This window comes from Parambassis ranga, chromosome 14 (assembly GCF_900634625.1).
Source record: "Parambassis ranga chromosome 14, fParRan2.1, whole genome shotgun sequence".
Classification (NCBI taxonomy): Eukaryota; Metazoa; Chordata; class Actinopteri; family Ambassidae; genus Parambassis; species Parambassis ranga.
Window position 1 is genome coordinate 6,226,691 of NC_041034.1, and position 22,072 is coordinate 6,248,762.

A 22,072-nucleotide genomic window follows, 5' to 3' on the forward strand; every position below is an offset into this window, starting at 1 on the left:
ACTTCATCCCTCATCTGTTCACGTGGCAGTCAAAGCCTGTTCTGCCACCCAAATTACCGATCTTCTGAATTATAACTTTGTTGGACCTGGCAGTGAACTGTACCCAAGGCATTCTGAAATATCACTGACAGGCCGAGCTGTCAGCACGGATATATCTATCACCTGGAGAGCTACGTGAAACAGACAGCTAATATCCTGGGGTCTTTTACAACAGCATTTGTCCAAGTCTGCATCCAGACAGGAAGTTTCCCACAAACATTTCAAAGTCTGTTAGCCATCTATTTGAAGACTGTTTGGACAATGAACTGTTTTCCTGTGTGGAGGCTCTGATTTTGTTTGGTCTTCCTTGCAGATCTGTAAAGCCAGTGTTTTGCAGAATATTATATTAGATTGGATGGAGCTTGAGAGAGAGAGAGAGAGAGAGAGAGAGCAGCGTTTTAAGCACAAACATTCTGAGATAGTGGTTGAGAAGTGTAATATTAAAAATGTATCCACACAGCAAGTGTTGTTTACTTAATTTGTGATCTAAGAAAAGCTCTGTGGCGGATGGCTGTTAGGCCTGGCATGTCGTTTCAAGTTAATGCTGCGCCGCTAATTTTAGAAACCGGAGGAAACAAACAACACATTGCATTGGAAAGGCAGTTTCATTTGTATATATTATGGGTTAAAAATAAGATTAAAGTTAAAGCAGAATGAACAGATTATATTTAAGTCAATATCCCATTTTATTGTAAACCTCATCTATTGTTAGTACAGCTACAGTTGTAGAAACAACACACTAACATATCCACACCTTAGCACTTCATAAAATATGTGTAAAATATATCCAATACTGCTTTTTTATGATATCAGAGAAAATACATTTCTATTATGAAGTTAAAGACGTATCCTTTGTATGAATGATTCCGTGCTGAAAGGTTGCAGCAGTATATATATGTGATTTATATCAGTTGTCTGTATCTCTTTTATTTATTGAGACAAGTATGTAACCTGTGCCCGAAGCTAATATTGACACATGGTCACACCAACGTGTATCATGTCAGTGTTGCTGTGACATTTACACCCATGCAATATTTCAGTGTCTTCAACATGAGGCTGTCCCAGCTTTACAACATTTACAGAGTGCAAGGAAAAAAAAAACGGGAGAAAGTTTTTAACCTCACAAGAAGAAAAAGGATCAGCGCGTGACAAAGTTTTTAGACTGTAGCTGTGACTGTGACTGTAGATTTTGTGCCTGGCCACAGAGCTTGGCGGCAGATAGTATTTATGGCGCCAGCGGAAGCTGGTGGAGAATAATTCTTAATTTGCCGTAAAGGTGAATTGAATTGGATGGCCATTTCAATGAACATAAATTTCCCTTAATGAGAAGAATGATATTTGGCTAGCTGAATGTCCTCTGACACGTGGTCTTTTTTCATACTGGATATCCTTCACTCCTGGACAGCTGTTTATCCTCCTCGGTCCACTAGTAATGAGATGGATACTTAGAAATGTATTAAGCTTGGCCACAGTTCTACCACATCAGCACACTCATTCAGATTTGTGATTTTCCCTGACGCCTTTTCCCTCCGTTCTTTCCCCGTCTTCTCATTTTTCTCCATCTTTTCCTCTTACCGTTGTCTCTTTCTTCGCCATCCATTCTCTATCTTTCCACCGCCACCAATCATTTCCCTTCGTTCCTATAGAGGTTGTCCAGCTGAGCCTGGCCGAGGACCAGCAAATCAGCATCTCCACCGTAACAGTGGGCCTCAGTGCCGTCCTTACCTGTGCCATCCAGGGGACACTGCGGCCACCGATCATCTGGAAGAGGAATGGCATCGTATTAAACTTCTTGGACCTGGAAGATATAAATGTAAGTGCAAGTATTCATTGTTGTCTTGGATATGATAGAGGGAGGGAGGGATGGTTGAAAGTAAGTCTGTTTCAGTCTCCTTTTAGCTTTTAATTTCCACTAATTCCTAAGAAACAACACTGATTCTTTAGTTGTTAGACAATCATTTCTCTTTAACACATAAGCACCAACTTTTTTTCTTTTGTTGCAGGCTGCATACAAAGTTTGTGTTTCTGTTCAGACTTGAGTGGACCGCCTAAATATTTGTTAAATTTTAGCAGCAAGGGGCACAGTCGGAGACTCTGAAAACAAACACTCTTTTAAAAATTGGAAACTCAAATCACTGCTACAAAAACCTGTTAAGAGCTCTGGGAGTTTCTTAGTTAATTTCTAATCAGAAGCTCATTGTTTTTCTTTTTTGCATTTGCCTTCTTTTTCTAATGCTTATCATTGTTTTAAGATCTGTGGAGGTGTGATCGTCAACCCACAAGATTCTGAGAGAGAGAGAGAGAGAGTTCAGGAACATATTAGCATAAAATTCAAGCAAGCTAGCATTCTCAATGAACCAATATAATTATAGCTTACTCATTGCTTAATGAACTATGCAGCCATGCTCCTGTTAAGACACATCTGCACAGGTGACAGCACATCATCGGCCTTGCTTTATCCACCACCAGATCACTATTCACTAATTGCATGTTAATGAGCAGCCTTGTTGGTCTGCTGTGATGATGAGCCGATAAACAATGTCAAGTGTTAAGGTGGAGACTGGAGGAGAGGCGGTGGCAACAAAGGTCCCTTGAGCTCTGGACCGTGCATAATGAATTTTCACAGACGCCTTCGCAGGAGCCTCGACTTTCTAAAAGTTTCAAAACTGCAGTAAAAATACTGCTAATAAGAGAACATTGTTGCTGTTGTCTGTACTCAGTGCTGATGCTTTTTCTTTTTTTCCTGTTACTGGGATGAGGAAGTATATAGACTTTGGTAATTTGTACATTTTGTTGACTTGTAACACTGAAGGCCAAAGAGGTGAACTATGTTGAATGAAAACAGGATTGTACTCAGAAGTTTCATTTGACAGTGATTGAAATCATCCTGCACTCTGACATATAACCTCTAAACCTGAGTGCCAAGCCTTCCTTACAATCAGTCTTGTTTGTCTGCTCTCTGTAAGTCTGCTTTTCTTTCTGTGCTGTTTTCATCATACTCCTCTTTCTCTCTCTTTCTTTTACCAACCATTACATTTTACACTTTGAATAGAACTGTGATTTCAAACCTGTGTCACCAGGTTTGATTGCATGACAGCTGAATTACAAAGAAAGAACTACAAACAGGAACCATAAGGTGCCAGAGCTGCTTATTGTGCAGCTCGTACAGAAATAAAATGAATAATGTATACTTATTTTATTTGCAAGTACATTGCTAACACTAAACATATAATTTATGTGCCACTTAGGAATATGTAAGCGGATATTTACTGCATCAGGACTATTCCGTGTGTTACATACAAAAAGCAATGATTACTGTAAAAAAAAAAAAAGGCGAAGGAGATGCTGATTTAGTTTTGCATCTGAATAGCCAAAGTTCACCGAGTGATTTCAGTTATTAATTTGTCTGTGGCTACTGGCCATATTATGTATAATTCTTCAAATGACCTCTCCAATACAAAAACCCATAATTTTCCTAAATAATAACAATAAAAGCCTGTAATTTCCTGCCCTCATTTAGTTTCAGTGTGTGTATGCGTGCGTGCGTGCGTAGACTAAGGCCATTATGGTCTGTGGAGCTTTTCAGGCCACATTGCATTAAAGTGAAGACAACTTTTAGAGTGGTTGTCTACCAACTGGAAGGTCGGTGGTTCGATCCCCTGCCCTGGTTGCAGGCCAGTGTGTCCATGGGCAAGCCACTTAACCCTTGCTCCCAGTGGTTGCACCACTGGTGTGTGTGTGTGTGTGTGTGTGCGTTAAAGGGGTAAATGTGAAGTAGTGTGAAGCGCTTTGAGTACCCGAGTAGTAGAAAAGCGCTATATAAGTACAGACCATTTACCATTATATTTTTCCTTATTACCATATTTATGATAAATCTACAATGCCCAGACATTAGATAAGCTAGAAATCAGGCATACGTCACCCAGATGAGCTGAGAGAGAATGGAGGCAAGAAAAAGGATGCGCAGTGCCATTTAACGGTTAAAATCAAGGGCACAGCAACCGCAACCAGTAGTTTAGGTTTAAAACAAAAATATATCTGCCAGACATATTACAGTCCTACTTTTTTAGCCCATATTGCCCATTCAGTTTTAATTGTCCTCACTGGTGTAGTTGTATCTCTCACCTTAATTTGAATTTCTGAACTTTGAGGACTGCCTAGGGTCCCTCGCCTGTCTTACAAGAAAATCATTTCCCTTTTTTCCCCGTCACAAAGCGGCCTCCTGTCAGGTCACATTAATTTCTGAAGTCCTCAGACAAAAAAAGCTGCTGTTTGTGGTTTCCATGTCATGACAGAGTTGCATCAGGACATCTGCTCTGCCACTTGGTGGGACAGCAAACTATTTAATGCCTTAATCCGCCCTAAGCTGTGGCTGGAACCCCCTGGTGACTGCTGCATGCTGCACCAACAACAACCAGCTCCATTCATCAACCTAATGGGCTTTATATTTTTAACCCTTGCCATTTATCAGGCTGAGGCAGCGTGATGAGGGGAGAGAGGAGGATCAAATTCCCCAACGCCTGCTTCGGCTCAACAGGGAAACCGTTGATTCATGGTCTTTCTTCCTCTTCACATCACTCTTTTTCTCTCCTGTCTCTCCCCATCACTCCCTGCAGTTGTGTGCCTCCTCTCTCTGCTTTCTTCAAGCATCCTTATATATTCTATCATGCTACCTTCATTTTCCCTCCTCACTCCCTGTGGATGTGTTCTGCACCCTATTCTTCAACACTATTCCCTTTTCTATGCCTCCATTTCTTTTCTCATCTTCCTCCCTCCTCCTCTTCCTCGTCCCTTCAACACAACAGACTCTTCAGACTTTACTTAATTTTTGTCTCGTATCTCTTGCTCCTCTGTTATAGGACTTTGGGGATGATGGCTCCCTTTACATCACCAAGGTGACAACCATCCACATGGGAAACTACAGTTGCCATGCCTACGGCTATGAAGACCTCTATCAGACACATGTGCTGCAGGTGAATGGTCAGTAGTGGCTCATTTCTTACTTACACTGTGGACAAGACACTAATGTTTTGTTTGTATTGCTGTGTGATACTCCAGAGAGTTTTCTCTCTTTTTCTTTTCTTTTTTTAGTGGAGTACAGGTCCAATGACCAGATCAGTTATCCTTAGAGAAAACTTTTGAATTGCCAAACAAGTCTTAAAAGCACAAAAGAGTGAACATACTATCGGGCATCTCTTCTTGAGCATGACATTGACTTAAAAATCAAGCCATGGTTATAAAGAGCTGTCCTTAGGAAGTGTACATGCAACAGGTGATGTAGCCCCAAAGGTGGAATAACTCACGATCATTCAAACTGGATAGAATAATGTGTCTCCTCAAGCACTATGGATTTCCAACTCTCACATGCTCTTCTAATCCACTTCGATCCTGTCGCACAGGACAAGCATAATATCAGGCCTCTTCAGTGTCCTTTGACAGGTTGCAAAATTCTGTCTGGGCTCTTTTTTGCCTATCCACTCATGAAAAGCATACCATTCAATTTTGGTTTCAAATCTGGATTCCTGGTATATGCAGTTACATAAAAGCGAGCAGATGTCTGTAAGTTATTTCTTTTAAAATGGAATCTACTGCAACTGTGTGCAACAATAGGATTGATTTAATGTTGTTTAATGTCACAGTTGGCTAAATCACTAGCTAACTAACAATGTATTTGTTTTGACTTACTTATATCAGGTATGTAAAATGACATCTTGAAATATCTATCTGTGGATGCTCTCATTCATCCAGGTCATAGTCATTCCATAGCAGAACTGAAGAAGCCACTTGGGGGAGTGGCGAAACGTCTTCAAAAACAATCCTTGAGTCCAGTTTAAATTCTCGGAAAAAAAAATAAATCTTGAAATATCATGACAAAAAAAAGCATAAAACTCACATTAAATCCCACCATGTATAAACCAAGCCTAAGAAACTAAGAAAATATGAAGAAGATAAACGATCAAAATAGTTGCCGATTACGTTCGCTCATCAAACAATCCATTCATCATTTTCGCTTTTTTTCTTACCATAATAGTGTCTTAAAATTATTCTAAGTAGATCTTACTTTATAATGCAATTAGCAAGAAAAGGAAGGTCTATTTTTCTCTAAGGATGTTGTTCATTTCCACATATAAAGCAGCATTGTTCATAAAGTGCTCAGTGATCAGGGTCAGAGTCCTGCATCTCCTGTCATGGAAAAACAGGATTATTAATGGATAAAAAGCTACTTAGGCTAAAATACATCTACAAACACTGCACTCACTGATGTTTGGCTTGCTTGTATTAATCATCCTGCTGCCTTCAGACTAGAGTTATTATTAACAGGCATCTTTCCAAAGAAAATCCAGAGGGGAAGAATGTTAAACCACCCCATCCCTCCTGTAACATAACAAATCAAAGATACACCCTCTGTGTAATTTTGTGCTATTGTTTCATGGTGACAGGCAGGCAAAGGAGAGATTCCATTAAGTCTCTTTTAATTAAGGAGTCACAATAGATGTGATTGTTTTTTCAAAGATGCTAATTGAAAGAAAAAAAGGTGCATTTTACTCCTTGAAGTAGAAAGGGAGTGATGTGCAGGGAGTCATGGTGACAGAGTGGCCCTAAAGGCCAAGTTATCAGGAGAGGGCAATTACCAAATGTTTGTGTTGGGGATTCAAGGTATTTCTTTCAAGATAGGACGTGGAATAGAAAAGAGCCAAGTGCCACATTATAGTCAGTGGGTGGTTTACATCCTGTTGTGCTATTAAAGCAGTAACATCTTCTCTTTTCTCTGATGATAGAAGCTGCAAGGCTGCAGCCTCAGTACCCACTCAGAGTAGTCTCTGATATCATAGTGCCCTGGAGTATGATGGCAGTGCTGTTCAACAATGTGGCTGCAATCTAAAATAAACACAATATTAAATATGGAAGACCAGGAGGCATGCTGAAGGTGAAGTACTGTTTTGATAGCATATGGAACAGACGCTGAAATAGAGACAGAACATACAGAGCTCATTACAGAGATGTTGGGTGGAGCGAGACGAGGCTTGAAGTAGTTTATCTGTTGGTGTAGTGTTAATGCCTATGCATGCAGAGAGCAGGGATTTATTTACATGACATGTTTTTTTTTCTTAATGTATGTTTTGAAGAGCCCGCATTTGAATAAAAAAAATAAAGGTAGGGTAGGCCACGCCTCCCAATCACATGGACGAGCTGCGGTCTGTGACTTTGGCCATCATGCACGTACCTCTCTGGTAGGAAGAGAGTGACAACCAGCCAATACTCCGAGCAGGGTCCACCTGGAGGATTGGCTGATGTTTTTAGCGTTTTATAGCTAATTGGTTGCTATCGGATTGTAAAGAGAAGTTACACTAATTTAACAAACACCAGCCCCCCAGCCCACTTTCCTCTGCGTCAGCGTCTCACTTTTTTAACTAAAACTAGCAGTAAATCGGCAGCAGATGCCAGAAAAACTGGAGATAAGTCCACAGGCGTGGTATATCTGATGTTCATGAGCTCTTCTCTCGTGTAAGAGCATGTAAGACACATAGTTTATGCACAGAAACAAACAAAACAGAGCGCTCCAAAACACCAGGCCCTCCGTACTCAGCACCATCTTGGAAACTAGAATGATGGTTGGATGGATGGATAGGTAATAGAGTAAATATACTGAACTGTACCTTTCCCTGCTAAAATTAATGAAAACACATCATAATAGGATTAAAAAAAGAACAATGAAACACCAGTGTGCATGTAGCATGCAACACATGTAATATTAATATTGCATGAGGCTTAAGGGACAAGGTTGTGAGTTGAATGGGAGAGGTGACTGAGCTCCTGTAAAGGAGGGGCCATCGGCTACCTCCCTTTCAGGAGATTTGGCAGCTACCCCGAGTTTGTAAGGGTGCCAAGCATCATAATCCGAAAATGACATCTTACCTGTTCGTGTAAACTATTACCTCATATTTCATTTCCCCCCCTCCATTCCTCCACTTTCATTTGCGGCCTTCTCCCCAGAGGAGGTGGTAAGTGGCAGATACATCCAACATCTATTTCATGCAGGGCTCAAGCTGTAATAAAGCAGCCCCAAAGCTCTTTGGATTCTTGTTATTTGTGAATATATTCCATGCTGGGGTGAGACAAATTTTTCTCTGCCCACTGCGTGTGTGGGTGTTTGTGTTATATTCCCCTAGGAGTTACGGTCTACCATGAAACAGTGTGTAATTATGTTTTCACTTGCCCCTCTCCCTTCTCCCTGTTTGTGTCTTTCTGTTTTGTGTGTGTCCAGTCCCTCCAGTGATTCTGGTCTATCCTGAGACACAGGCCCAGGAGCCCGGTGTATCTGCCAGCCTGCACTGTCATGCCGACGGCATCCCAAATCCCAAACTCCTGTGGCTGAAGAACGGCATGGAGTTACAGCCCAAATCCAACAAACAGCTTTCTCTTATAGGTGAGGAGTTTTTGCTCATTTTTAGGGAAGTGCTGTCAGCGCAGTATGTGTTTTAGAAGATACTGTGTGACACATGTGTTTTTGTTACGTACCAGCAGTACAGCCAACACAGCTGGATCTTTATGAACTAAGATGATGCATGTGGGCAAAGAAAATCAAGCTGTTGTTCTGTCAGACTAACTTTCTTTATTGAAAACACGACGTTGCCACAACAAAAATATCTGTTTTCTTTGTCTGTTGATTTGCATTCTATACTGAGGTGATGAAGTGATGAAACCAAGATTGTGGCTTACCCTCTTAAGCTGTCTTCATTTTGCTCCTCTGATTACATAAACACACTTACACTTTGAAAGTAAGTGAAAATAAAATTCAATGCACCGGTGGCAGCTACTTATCCGAGCAAGTTATTTTTTTAGGATGCACTCTCAATATCGGAGCAAAGGAACCGACTGAAGCACGACTTTTTTCTTTTTATGGCCTAGTTCTCATTACGGGAGAGTTTATTGGCTGTGTGTGGGTCATTACCTATGGTAATAGCCTGTTATCAACCCTCAGACACTCAAACAAGGGAGGTTCTGCAAGGTTCACCACCACATAAACACTGCAGTGGCTCTGTCTTCAGATTTACCAACTAATATGGGCAACGAGTCCTTCTTAATGTTGCTTTTTTAATCAAAGCATTAAAAAAGTAGATTACCATTTATTCCATAGTTGGAAACCTGAGCTGAACACTCAGAGGAGGTGTAATCCATCTCATTTCCAAGTGTCATGTATAATGTCAGGGGTGTTATAAAGATGCTATAAAAGTGTTGCCCCAGTCCTCATCTTTTTGACAGATTTCTCTAAATCCAAACAACACACTGACAGTCAATAGTAAGAAGTATTGATTGTGAGCCACAGTTGAACTGTAAAAAGAGGAACTGCTTTGTCTGGCTGAGTGAACAAAACCGTGTTCTTAAGCTGTCTGTGGTGCTGAAACCAAGCGGCAACCTTCGGGGCTCAAAGTGGAAGCCCATGCGGAAGTGTCAAAACTTGTAATTCACACCGCAACAGCTGGGGATTGGCTCCAAAAGCGAGTAATTTCCCATAGACTCCCATGTTAAAATGGCCGACTTCACAGCAGAAAAAAACATGTTTACAGCCTGGTACAAAAAACCACTCTGGTCTCAGATGATAGGTTCTCTGCTAGTGTCAATTGTAGGGAGGGTGAATTTTTTTACAACTCACTCGTTTCAATGGTATTCGGACTTAAAATTACGCCTAATTATGGGCGTTGCCGCTTGAGTGACAGACAGTTGACGTATCACAGTGTGAGTTTCCTGCTCCCACGATCGCCCGCCTCCCCCTCTTTGTCCATAATCGGAGTTTTAGTTGACGTGACGCTGCCAACATGGCGGCGGTCATCAAGTCCCGGAACCTCCCACCGAGCCTCAAAACGGCTCTTCAGAAACAAACGGGTGACGTCACGGAGGCTCTGTCCATAGTTTTTACTGTCAATGGCTGAAACTCGAGCCTGTTCCACAGATATGCCTGGTGCTGCAGCAGAGCTGCAATCCTCGACATGTGACACTGAAGATTATTGCTTATATCCAAAGCCCTGTTCTTGTTTAAATAAGAGTTAAATATACTGATAAACATGTCTTGTTAATCATGGTCCTTGATTATTTGTGGTCACTGAACTCAGTGAGCTAAATATCTGACATCTTTGGTAATAATTATAAAGCCATGAAGCAAAAAAAGGAGGAGGCGGTTTATGGAGGATTTGTTCAACACGGTATCCTCATCCATGTTACACTCACTTTCACTTGGGTCATGGGGTTCCTATGATCCTAACTGTGCACACTGTTCTTGCAGGCTCCAAGTCTCCACAAATATTATATCAATCTGGGCAGACATTGATGCAGTTTGACTTGTTTGTGGAAGCATACAAACAAAGGGTAGTAATTACAGTTGTCTCAGTTTCTGCTGATGGTTATGGGCTCCAAAATGTAATAACACATTAAGCAAAAAATTACTTTTCCGCTCAGTTGAGCTAAGAGTAGCTGCTGAGTCGGATGACATGTCGTTTTCACCGATGCAGCAATCCATCTATGAAGAACAGGTTAAGAGAATGAATCCAATTGAAAACAAAAAGCCTAGTCCCGACTTCTGTCTCCACAATGTATTACAAATATGCGACATAAAAAAATATAAAAACTAATTTAATGAGTGGTTGATTCAGTGGGTTTAAATAAGAATTGATCAGAACATAATTAGAAGTAATTAAAGTCGTGTCTCATACGATGACAGCCTGCTTTTAGGCAGTTTTCACTTCAAAGCATTACACACTTCCTTTCTGATAAAAGAGAATTATTATCAGGATCCATTTCACTAATGCGAAAAACTTTGCGTCAACGTCTGTAATGTGTTATTTTTACAACCCGGTATAAATTAAAAGCTCAAGATTATTTTTGATGAACTAAAAATGAGCACAGCTTTTATGTGTGCTTCATTGCTGTTTAGTAAATCTGAGACTCGGCAGGAAGACAGACATTAAAAAAGTGGTGTAAATGATGCTACAGAAGTACAATGTAACTATAGTTACTTCAAGAGATGCACAGAAATGGATGAAAACTAAAGCTTCCTTTAATGTTCTCCTCCTAACACAGCATGGCCTGTGAGAGCTCCACTGTGACACACACACACACATCATATGATCAATGCGGAGCTACAGGAAGGATCAGAGTGCAGCTGTACATTACAGAGTTCAGCGCCACAGCAAACATCAGAGAGCCTTCTTCTGATGATGGCCTCTGAGTGCTAACACAACCAACATCACCTTTTACTACAAGAAACAAACAATGCAGCACTGTGCAGAACATAAAGCCACACAAAAGGCATCTCACGTGAATTACAAAAAAATCATTGCGGTGCGATACAGCTTTAACTACATTATTTTATAAAGTTAGTGCTGTGTGTCAATAGTGACTTTTTTGTGTTTTAGAGACTCCATTTTCACAGATATGACTTATAAACATACGTATCTGCAGCCTCATACGGAAGCATACATATTTTTCTTTCAAATATAGTAATTATTTGATTTTTGATGATTTGATTTTTTGATCTTGATGTGGGCAAATATCAGATGAAGCCAGTTTGACTATGTATGGGGTTTCAGTTCAATTCAGTTTTATTTATATAGTGCATTTTACAGAAATTGTCACAGAGACCCAGAGCCTGAACCCCTTAAGAGCAACAGTGGCAAGAAAAACTCCCATAAGGGAGAACCTTCCTGCTGACAGTCTGCCAGGTGAAGGAGGAGAAGATGAGGTAGACAGGACAGAGAGGAGAGAGAAAGAGAAACAAACATGGACAAACATACAGAGAACAAACATGACAACAAAACATGACTGTTAAAGTCTTGTGTTTGGAAGAAACCACTCCACACAAGGTTGTGGTGAAGCTATATGTTAATAATGTGTATTTTACTCTTTGCATAATACTGTGCTCCAGACTTCTGAAGTAACACCTGTTTCTTTTCTTCTTATAGCGAATGGCAGTGAGCTCTTCATTGGCAGCGTGCGGTACGAGGACACTGGAGCATACACCTGCATCGCCAAGAACGAGGTGGGAGTGGACGAGGACATCTCCTCTCTGTTTGTGGAGGATTCTGCCAAGAAGACACGTAAGTCCAACAGTAGTGTCACATTCTATTTATGGTGGATGACAACAAAACCATTATGCATCTTTGCCACGCACGTTGTAGTTAAGCTGATAAGCACACGCAGGGAAGCAGCAGTGCAGCACATCTGATAAAATATACAATAAATTCAAAAAAAGAGTTTACATATTAACAAGTATTGCACAGATGAGTGGAGGTAGAAGTGGTTTGTAGAAGACTGTACATTTCTTATTCTTTCAGAAATAGTCCTGCTTTTGTCCCTGCAATATTTGTGTGGCAAAAGTTGAAAAATGTTTTTGATGTAACTTCCGGGTTAGCGTAACAAAACATACCACCACTAATAAGTCAAATAAAACGTTTCCAGTAAGAAATAACATATATAACAGGGGTATACACACTTTCCGGCTGAGATAACGATCCGAGATAACGTGTCTATAATTGCGTTCAGAGCCACTTTTCAGACATGTCGATGACTCAGCTAGTCAGTGGAGATACTTCTCTTGTCTTCAGAAGACATCTTTGATATACCACGTCAGAGGCAAAAGGCTCTACAATTGAGCCCCTCGTGATATGGCTCGATGGTCCGATTGGACACTAACTTGCCCATAGAATATTACAGCCGGTATAGAAGACACAAACATGGCGGAAAGCCTGAAGTGTCCTCTTTTCGAGGAAAAAAACAGAACGTCTGTAGCTATTACCATTCCTGAGATATGAGCGACTTTGTAAGACGTTTACGCTCTCATGTCGTATACAACATGGTCGACTCCGAAATATCAAGATAATAATAATAAATAAAATATCCCCCCAAATTATAGGGGGGCTTTGGAATATTTTAGGGAGGCTGAAGCCCCACTAAAATATGGCTAGCAACACTCACGCTGACAGACACATGGCACGTGGAATAAAAATGAACATTAGGCACAACAATTTCATTTTATCCATTTTTTAGAGCATTACTCACTTAGCATTACACCTCCCTGTGGATGAGAGGTCAGCCTATATGCCCCCTGCAGCCTGTTAATAGTTATATAAAAAACAAAGGCAATTCACTCCTAATTCACTTTTTTCATACTACTACAGTTTGTTAACACTGAAAGACATAGAAGGCAGCAGTAATATCATTAGATACAGATTTAAACGATCACATCACATCTTTTGGGTTTTTTAATATTTAGTATTTCATTAGATTGCATCATTTTGAAGACTTTAACGATTGCTACCTAGAAAGAGCTTATAAAATTAAACGGAATAATCGATTGCCTTGGCGCCTTTCCAGGACAAAACTGATGTCTTGATTTAGGAGAATATTTAAACCTGCCATCAGTAGCAGGGAACATGTTGTAGCTGTCATATACTGTATATCAGGTCCTGGTATGTCATAAGACAAACATCCGCCTTTATCTCTTTGATGATATATTGTATTATTTGTGTTTCTTCTTATGATGAATTAATCTGTTCCTCTTTTTTTCCTCCCTATAATCCTTTCTCCTGCTCAACGGCTGATTCTGCAGTTGCAAACATTCTGTGGAGAGAAGAAGGTAATGCATTTACACTTCTCAAGGTGCTTTTGTGTTCTCCTGAATGTGAAAATATGTCCAGCAGCTGGATATTTACATCTTCCCAAGACATTTGCCCTGTTGTCTGCAAAAGTAGTTTTCTCTGCAGCAGAACTTCTCTCCTGCATGCCTAAGGTGTTCCATCCTTTTTAGTAGTGTGTTTTTTGTTTTTTTTAAATCTGTGTTGTTTCGGATCACCTTGGGTGGGGCGGGCGGTTGAAACTGTTACACATAAGCAGAAATTGTGTGTATTTTGCAAATGATACCACAAACCTAGTGTGGTGACAACAACAAAAAAAAGGGCTATGTGGTTTTTTTCAGCGGAGTACAAATCCATCCTATGTTTATGCTCCTGTATATTATTACCACATCAGCACTACCACAAGCACTGCATGGAAAACCCACTGTGGTTTCACACATCTGATGTACTTTATATACGTTGCACCATGTCGAGTTAACTATAAGAGACCAGAATGGTTAGAAAGCATTTGGATTATTCTTCATCTTTATGTGCACAGTGTTACACCAGGGACACACGTGCTTTGCGTTTCCTTTCTGACGGTATATTTCAGACTGAAGCAGTTTGCTTTCTCTGACATTTTCTGCCAGCATTATAACTTTAAAATAAAGCCTTAACAGCCTGAAGAACCAATCACCTCCATGCATAACTGCATAACTTCTATATGTTTATGCAAGCTGCAAGTGTGTCTCTGCTCATGTGACAAAAATAATAGCTTGTTGCTTTACAAATGCCTCAACATCGTACTGTGATCCACACTAACTCATCAGCAGCTGTTCACACCGAGCAGGCGAGTTGTGAAATGTTTCCTCATGGAGACATTGCCTTTAATTTAATTCCTCTTGCTGCAGTAGGCTGTGGATGTGTTGCTGACAGGGTCCCTTTGTATGCATTGTCAAAAACGCCTAGCAGCCAGACATTGCCCATTCCCGCTAACATGATAGCATGCTAACAGGGATCTTGTTGTGTCTCCTGCAGCAGGAAAATTGAAATGCCCATCACAAGTGTCACATAAAGCGGGAGTGGGATTTTTAATTTGTATATTTTTATTTGTTGCTTTAAAAAAAATGTCAAAACATTTTCTCTGTCTTCTAGGTTTGAGTGTGGGGAATATGTTCTACGTGTTTTCTGATGAGGGGATCACGGTGCTTCAGCCGAGCGAATGCGAAATACGCAAACATATGAAGCGGACTGAGAGGATTGTTGCCACCTATGTAAGTGCATGTAGATTTAATAGTGGAGCAAAATCAATAAAAAAGTACACACAAAAAGTCCCCATCAGCTAATGAGTCAGGTTGCAGTTTAGTTCTGTTTGACTAAATAGATTTCAGGGTCAGGGTGTTTGTAACTGCTGAGCAGATGTCTTTCAAAATCAAATTATGAGTAAAGCAGAGAGATGGCACTTAGTGTATGTTTTTATATTATGGGTGGCACACACTCATCACATCAGAAGCACTGTTAAGTGCACCTCACTCCTAATTATATGTAGGGTGTTGCACTAAAAAGAAGGATTGCAAAGTGCCAGCTGTTACATTCTTTAAAGTGAAAATGTTAATTATCATTTCCAATGTTCCCTATGCCCTATCAATCCTCACCATCCATCTGTGCATCCAAGTCCAGTGTGAGAGAAAAGAGTCAAGGCCATTCTTCGTCCTTCCTTTTGTCGCACTTTGACTCCTCACCTAAATGTAATGGGATTACTTGTGTCCATTAGTCAACAGTTCACAACAATTGAGAGATTATAGAGTCCAAACCACAGACCCTGGCATTTTTAATCCACTTCAGAACATCCCTCTCTCAGAGCAACGGGCTTTAGATGGTAAAAGTTGCTTGTTCCTCTGAGGGATTTGGGTTTTACAGGAGCCTGTAATTGTATTAGGGATCAATACAAACTCAATAAGCCATGTGTTAGCCAGTTCCTGCTATAAACAGCAGTTTCTCCACTTTGGTGAGGTGGAGAGGAGGTGGAAACTCTGGAAACACATCAGGGTGTGTTTGTGTGTGCGTGCAGCAGTGCATGTAGTGTGTGTGAAAGAGTATGTGCATAGATGTGCTGTCAGCAAAGACAGCGGGCTACAGGGGTCGAGGTAGTATGTTGAGTCAGTTAATCTCTCAATATTGAATTAGAACTGAAGCAAAGACTGCTTCAGGTTATTAAAGACTTCACTAATCAACTAGACAATTTGTTATTAAAGGTATTACTGGAATAATAAATTCAGTTTTTTTACATGTATTTTTTGGTAGGGCTGTTGTCAGTTAAATCACTTCTATGACATGTTTCCACCTGTTTAAATATTTTGCAGCACTATATAGCACTATAGTTGCCCTGAATAAGTTACTGAACAATTAAAAGAGCAAGAAATTTGATGTGCGAACTTCTCAAATGTGCGCCTACTTTGTATTGATTTGTATCATATTTTTCAGGCACTTTTTTATATCACCCCACAGTTAATGGAAAAAAAAAACAAAAAAACAATGGTAGCATGTCTTCACCTCGTTTTCCCTGCTACATTTCCCGTCTAGCACACAAGCATGTGCTATCAATTAACACCAAAGTTAAAAAAAAAAATAAAAAAATTCAACTGGCAATTCTTGGCTTCGCACTTACAGATTAGAGTAACTTCCGAGTTCTGTTCATTAGAGGTTAGGGCAAAGTATAAAGCCCCACATTATGCAGACTGATCTAACACACACACGTCTGTTCTCTGCTGGTTCTTCCCAGGAGGAGATGTGCCCAAAAGGTGAAGGGGTGTCACCTCAGCGCTGCGTGTGGTCCTCAGCAGTCAACATCAGAGATAAGTACGTCTACGTGACCCAGCCCCTCCAGAGCCGACTGCTGGTGGTCGATATCCAGGCGCAGAAGGTGGTACAGGTGGGTGGAGCCGGTTATCAGGCAGAGCTGTCACAACACACGAGAAAGAATCTCAGAACATCTGAGGAATTATTTATCAAAAAGTTAGTGACATTCTAACGTTCAGTACAAAACTTCTCATAGAGGCAAAGTTTATTGGGAACAGAAGTTCAGCAGTTACACTTTAACCTGAGTTTCTTTAGTCGAATTATATCACACATGAAAAGTTACATATACACAGAACATCTTGCTAATATATGAAGGTAATGTCTGGCTAAGTGTCGCACATCATCACACTGTGAGCTGCACACTATTGAACTGCCAGCCATATAAGAAGCCTTGTGCAAGGTAGAATAAATCAAATGCACCTCAAGCACTTGAAACAATATGGTGCCCAGGTGGGTGCTAACCGACCTGCCATTTATCTTGCCTGTAACAGCTGTTTAGAGACTAAATCCCTCAGGGTCCTTCCCAGGGTCAGCATCATTTATACTGAGGTGCAGGATGAGAAGAAATAGGCCTGACTCAAGGAGAAGGAGGCGAGAGAGAAGAAGGGAGATGAGCAAAAGCCTGAGAAGAGAGAATGAGATGCTGAGGAAACTGTCACATCTGTACATTAAGATGTTTTTACAACGATACTGTACTATAGGTCATAACTTCAGCTCTCTCTCAGTTCTCTTCCAATCAATCCAACCCTGTAAAACTGCTTTCTAATCCTTTATTGCACTGCTCCCCCCTCTCCCCTTTTCTTCTCTTTCTGTTATCTCATGGCCTGCTTTTAAACTACATCTGTAGAAACACAGAGGGATCAAAAATGGGGTAAATATGATATAGAAAAATGTCCATATTAAAAGAAAAAAGTACAGCTGTTTTTTTTTTTTTAGAAAAAAGATCCAGCTTATGTGTCTTATAGCACAAACTGGGCCTTGAGGGTCAGTGATAAGAGTGCTATCTCTGCCTAACCTACATTTTCAAACTATCCAGGGGAAAAAATAATATTTAAATCCAGGGTAAAATCCAGATTTGATTTTTTTTGTCCTATATGGAAACATAGATTTGTTTGTGCACATTTCTAAAATTCTGCACACTTGCAGAATCCTTCATTCACAGTTGTGATTCCCAAGAGACACTAGATGAAGGCTGGAGAGGCGTCAACATTAAAGGCTTTCATGGTGTTCGTGCTGTTCCGTGCAAGGATACAGCACCTTTGTTATCTTTCTAACCTTGACTCTGATGTTTGAGACCTGCACTAACTAAGCCTCCCACTGGGTTTGAAAACAAACGGCGCACAAGCTAATTAAAAAGAAAACCAGATGGCAAAAACCTCTGGTTATGTTGTCGCTTTGACTAAGGTGGCTCCTAAATCAGGGAGACACAGTGTATAGCTGTCAGTAGTTGTAGTTGTCAGTTAGGATTCTGTCATTCTTCTCTTTTCTTGTGCATTTTTTATGGATCATTGCAGAGCCCTAATGTTTTCTAGTTGTCCATTGGCACTTAAATACATCACATTTAAATAATATGTATTTATTTGCATGCATTGTTCCTTTAATTCTACTTTAAAATGAACATTTCAGCATCCACTCTCAGAGGTGTATTGCCTCATATTTCACTCAAAGGAGGCCAGACCTCAGCTTTAACCCTGCTCCCACACACACAGATAAATTCACACATGCAGTCCACCATCTCCTCATATTATACATAGGCACATGCTGAGCTGACACTTGGCTGACCAGTGCAGAGCAGAGGGCTGGGCCTCCCATTACTGAACACAGAGCTTCTGGTCTCGCTCCACTGGTGAGAGTGTCAGCAGCTCCCTGTCCACCCAGGCAGAAGCAGGGTAATGGATTGTGTTATTCCTTTTTGTTGACATTGCAGCAGATTTGAGGCTGAGTATAACCCCCACCTATCCCATCTCTTTCTCTCCTCTGCCTCCTCTTTTTTTTCTTTCTTCCTTCTCTGTCTGTTCAAGTTATTCTCTGTTCTTCCTGTCCTTCCTCCTGATGTGTGTCAGAAACCTTATCTAAAGCCTCTCTCATAGAAACGCTGGAAAATGCATGCTGTACACCATTTCCTTCCATTTCTACAGCCTTGTTTGCTTCCATCACTTTCCTGATTAGATGCTTTCTTAGGTTATATGGTAAACTAGTTTGCCAGGTGGTCACACATCAAAACATGCATATGTCCAACGTGTGCACTCTTATACTATTCCCCAGATGGTGACCTCTTTTTTTGTATGGATGTGGTATTTCAGTAAGGGTCTCGCTAAAATAATGTGATCAGAATTCAAGCTCTGTCCTTTAGTTACTAAGCTTTGTTGTTTTAGTTGAGCAACCCTGTAAGTTTGGCCTAGAAAAGGTGTCGAGTTCATTTCCTCTATGAAACATTTCCAAACAATCTCTTCTGAATGCCATAGTACTGTCATTGTTTTGCGGTTAATTAATAGAATTTTTACTTTTTACTTTACTTACTTCGTGTGGATTTCTGATACAGTTATCACCAATACTATACAGTAAAATGTCTTCCTATTTATCAGATTTTACTAGGACTTTAGTGACATTCTGCAATCTTCTTTTCATGTCCTCTAGGCAGTAGCAACAGATCCTTTTCCAGTCAAGATGCTGTATGACAAATCACATGACCAGGTCTGGGTCCTAACATGGGGAGATATGGACAAATCACATCCAACACTTCAGGTGAGTGTCAAGTACTCCTTTTAAAGCCTGATTAATAGTTTGGCCATAAATATAATATGTGTGTGTTTCATAGATGCTTGTTTGCGAATGTTGAACAATGTTTACTGACATTATTACAACCTAGATAAGACATACAGGCCAGGAGATAATATGACCACTGAGCCGTGACCAACTGCGGTGCATCGTGTATCGCCATCACATGTAATTACGTATCAGAGAGTATTTTAGTCAAGCTTTGTGTCATGTTATCGTAATTATCCTACTACAGAATCTCATTTGGAAAACATCAAATGGATTTAATAATTACCGGGCTAGATTTATGCCACCTTATTTTTTAAATCATAGTGTGATCATTCTACATAAATCCAGCATAGCACAGGTATAAAAGTCCAAAATAGCCCCTGTTTATTATTGTCTTATTTCTACACCTGCTTTGCTGTGTGTGTATTTGTGCAGTCTGATGAGCGATTAGCTTCTGGGGAGAATATAATCTATATAAGCTGTAGAAAGTTCACCAAGCGAGGAAAACGGCGTCTCAGAACTAATTGAGCACCGTTGTGTACCTACATCCCTGTTTACGTGATAAGTATTTGTGCGAAAACATCTAATCTATGTATGTTTTAGAACGTTTACCAAGCCAGTAAAACAGCAATTCACAGCTGCGCCGCCGTCGGCTTGTGCTTGGCGTCCCTTTGGACCGCTGGTGTTGGAGGCTTCACAAATGAGAAATGATCACAGGTGTGGTTGTATTTAATCCACCCCGGGGGATTGGGTGAGGAGGCAGAGGATGCAGAGAGGGTCGAGGAGTTGGAGAGGAGAGAGAAGGGACTAGAAGTGGTACCTGCAGGAGAGGTGTGAAGCTGTTTTTTTTTTTTTTAAAGAGACAGTATTTATGTGTGGAGGATGCTGCTAGGAGTAAAGCCATCAAGGGATCCCTTTGTAATCTCTGTAATAGACACAAACATGTTTATTGTTCTGCTTTGTCCCATTGGAGGGGAGGATCCTATTATAGTCGTGTGAGGTGTGCTGTGTCTATTCATTATAAGGACTGCAGAGGGATGATACACTCGGCTGTATTATTCTTCTGAGGATCTTTCAAGCAGAATGACTCATTTTATATTCAGAGGCATGCATAAATAATTTTTTTCCCAGTGCAGTATTGGTTTTGAATACTATTAGTTTGATTTATTTTTTTCTTTATAGTTAACCCTAAGCATTTTATATAAATCTATAAAACCCAGAACAGGATTATTTTGATTATTTATCCTTGGTCACAGATTTTATTATCTTGCAAATGTTTTTACAGTTTTTGTTGACAAAAAAATTCTCTCCCACCAGTGGGACACACACTTTTATTTTAACATTAAACAAAAAAAAACCAAAAACATGGCGGATTGTTTTGCATCAAGAGGTGCCACTATGATTTGGCTACATAAAGTAGTAGTGAAAAGAACCACCTGTGTGTGGGATGTAACACTTTTACAGTGATTTGCAATCTGCATGGCCAAATACACTGCATGCATACATCCTCCTCCTTTTGCACCTTTGCAGAGTGTAGGTGTAGCAGGAGATTTGTTTCTGTGTAGGTGTCTCAATGAACAAGCACACGTGTGGTGATTGTGCTGATTCTGTTCTACACTTCTTAAATAGAGCAGAAAATTCTATGAAAAGATGTTTTTCCATCACAGACTTCACCATTTCCACCAGATATACTCTGAACAACTACAGACAGCAGCTTCTGCATAACATATCTCGTGTTTTGTGGCTAGCTGACTGCAGAGAACATTTTTATATTTTCCATTTCAGTCACTTCCCCTCTTCCTGCAGCCGTTCAGAAGTAATGAATAATTAGTGAGAAGGGTATGAATCAATCAAAAATGCAATTGCAGGGAAACCGCATAATGGATTGGAGGGCACATAGATCACACCACAAATAAATGATCTGATAATGTCATTATCATTTGAACTGAAAGTAATTGACCCGTTCAGCAGCAGGCTGTCACCACCAGAGGCACCGCTTTGCTTCAGCGGATCATACATGTGCATTAGCGTGTGTCTCTTGTGTGCATGTTAATTTGATTGTAGGTGTGTGTGTGGTGTTATTTAGCAGCCAAGTTTGAGGATGGTTCAATAACTCTGTGTAAACATCAAAGGGAGTGTGATTGTCAATTCATTAGAGAAGACAAATGGAGGAATGTCTGCAGGGTAGAGAGAGAGAGACATGGCCTTTCAGGCTGTCAGTCCAGTCTGAGTCTGCGTGCCATGAAGATATTTAACTCACAGCCACATTATTTTCCTGTCTGCACACACACACACACACACACACTATTTCCCATCTGTTTTCACCCCATTTATCTTTGTATCTGTTCTATTCTGAAAGCAATAAAACATCATGCGACAACTCAGTTTAAGTTTTGATTCGGATCAAACTATGAGCAAGAAAAAAGCTCCAATCTGAGAGAAAGCTGTATCAACATGAGGGTTACATTGTTCAAATGCAGTTCCCATCATCATCAGACTGAACCTAGAGTGTTTTCAGAGGGACACAATTTATGGATGTGTTGTGGAGCAGAGAAGTGCTCGACAGAATGTATTTTACAGGATAAACTGTTCAGCGTCTCAGACAGGTAAGAGGACAGGTAGCTGTTAATGCTCCCTGTCTCACTGTACTCACAGTGGAGCTTAAAGAGCTGACTTCATACCCAAGGACAGTTCAGGTCAGTTGGGAGTTGTTGTCATCTTCTGAAGAGAGAAGAATTTAACCTTTGTTATGAATGTGTGGTGAGACAGGTTGTTCTAAACTAAGCCTTAAAAAATGATTT

The 22,072-nt window shown here is 40.4% G+C and overlaps 1 protein-coding gene across 1 annotated transcript in view; it reads left to right on the forward strand.

The window, feature by feature from the left end:
* The window catches only part of LOC114445903 (follistatin-related protein 4-like), a 132,421-nt gene that overhangs the window by 105,677 nt on the left and 4,672 nt on the right, over positions 1–22,072 (forward strand). Inside the window, exons 6-13 of the mRNA XM_028421216.1 lie at positions 1,686–1,852; positions 4,899–5,019; positions 8,306–8,467; positions 11,997–12,131; positions 13,643–13,669; positions 14,802–14,920; positions 16,429–16,578; positions 19,143–19,250. Coding sequence (XP_028277017.1) covers positions 1,686–1,852; positions 4,899–5,019; positions 8,306–8,467; positions 11,997–12,131; positions 13,643–13,669; positions 14,802–14,920; positions 16,429–16,578; positions 19,143–19,250 — 989 coding nt within the window. The remainder of the gene's footprint in view (positions 1–1,685; positions 1,853–4,898; positions 5,020–8,305; positions 8,468–11,996; positions 12,132–13,642; positions 13,670–14,801; positions 14,921–16,428; positions 16,579–19,142; positions 19,251–22,072) is intronic.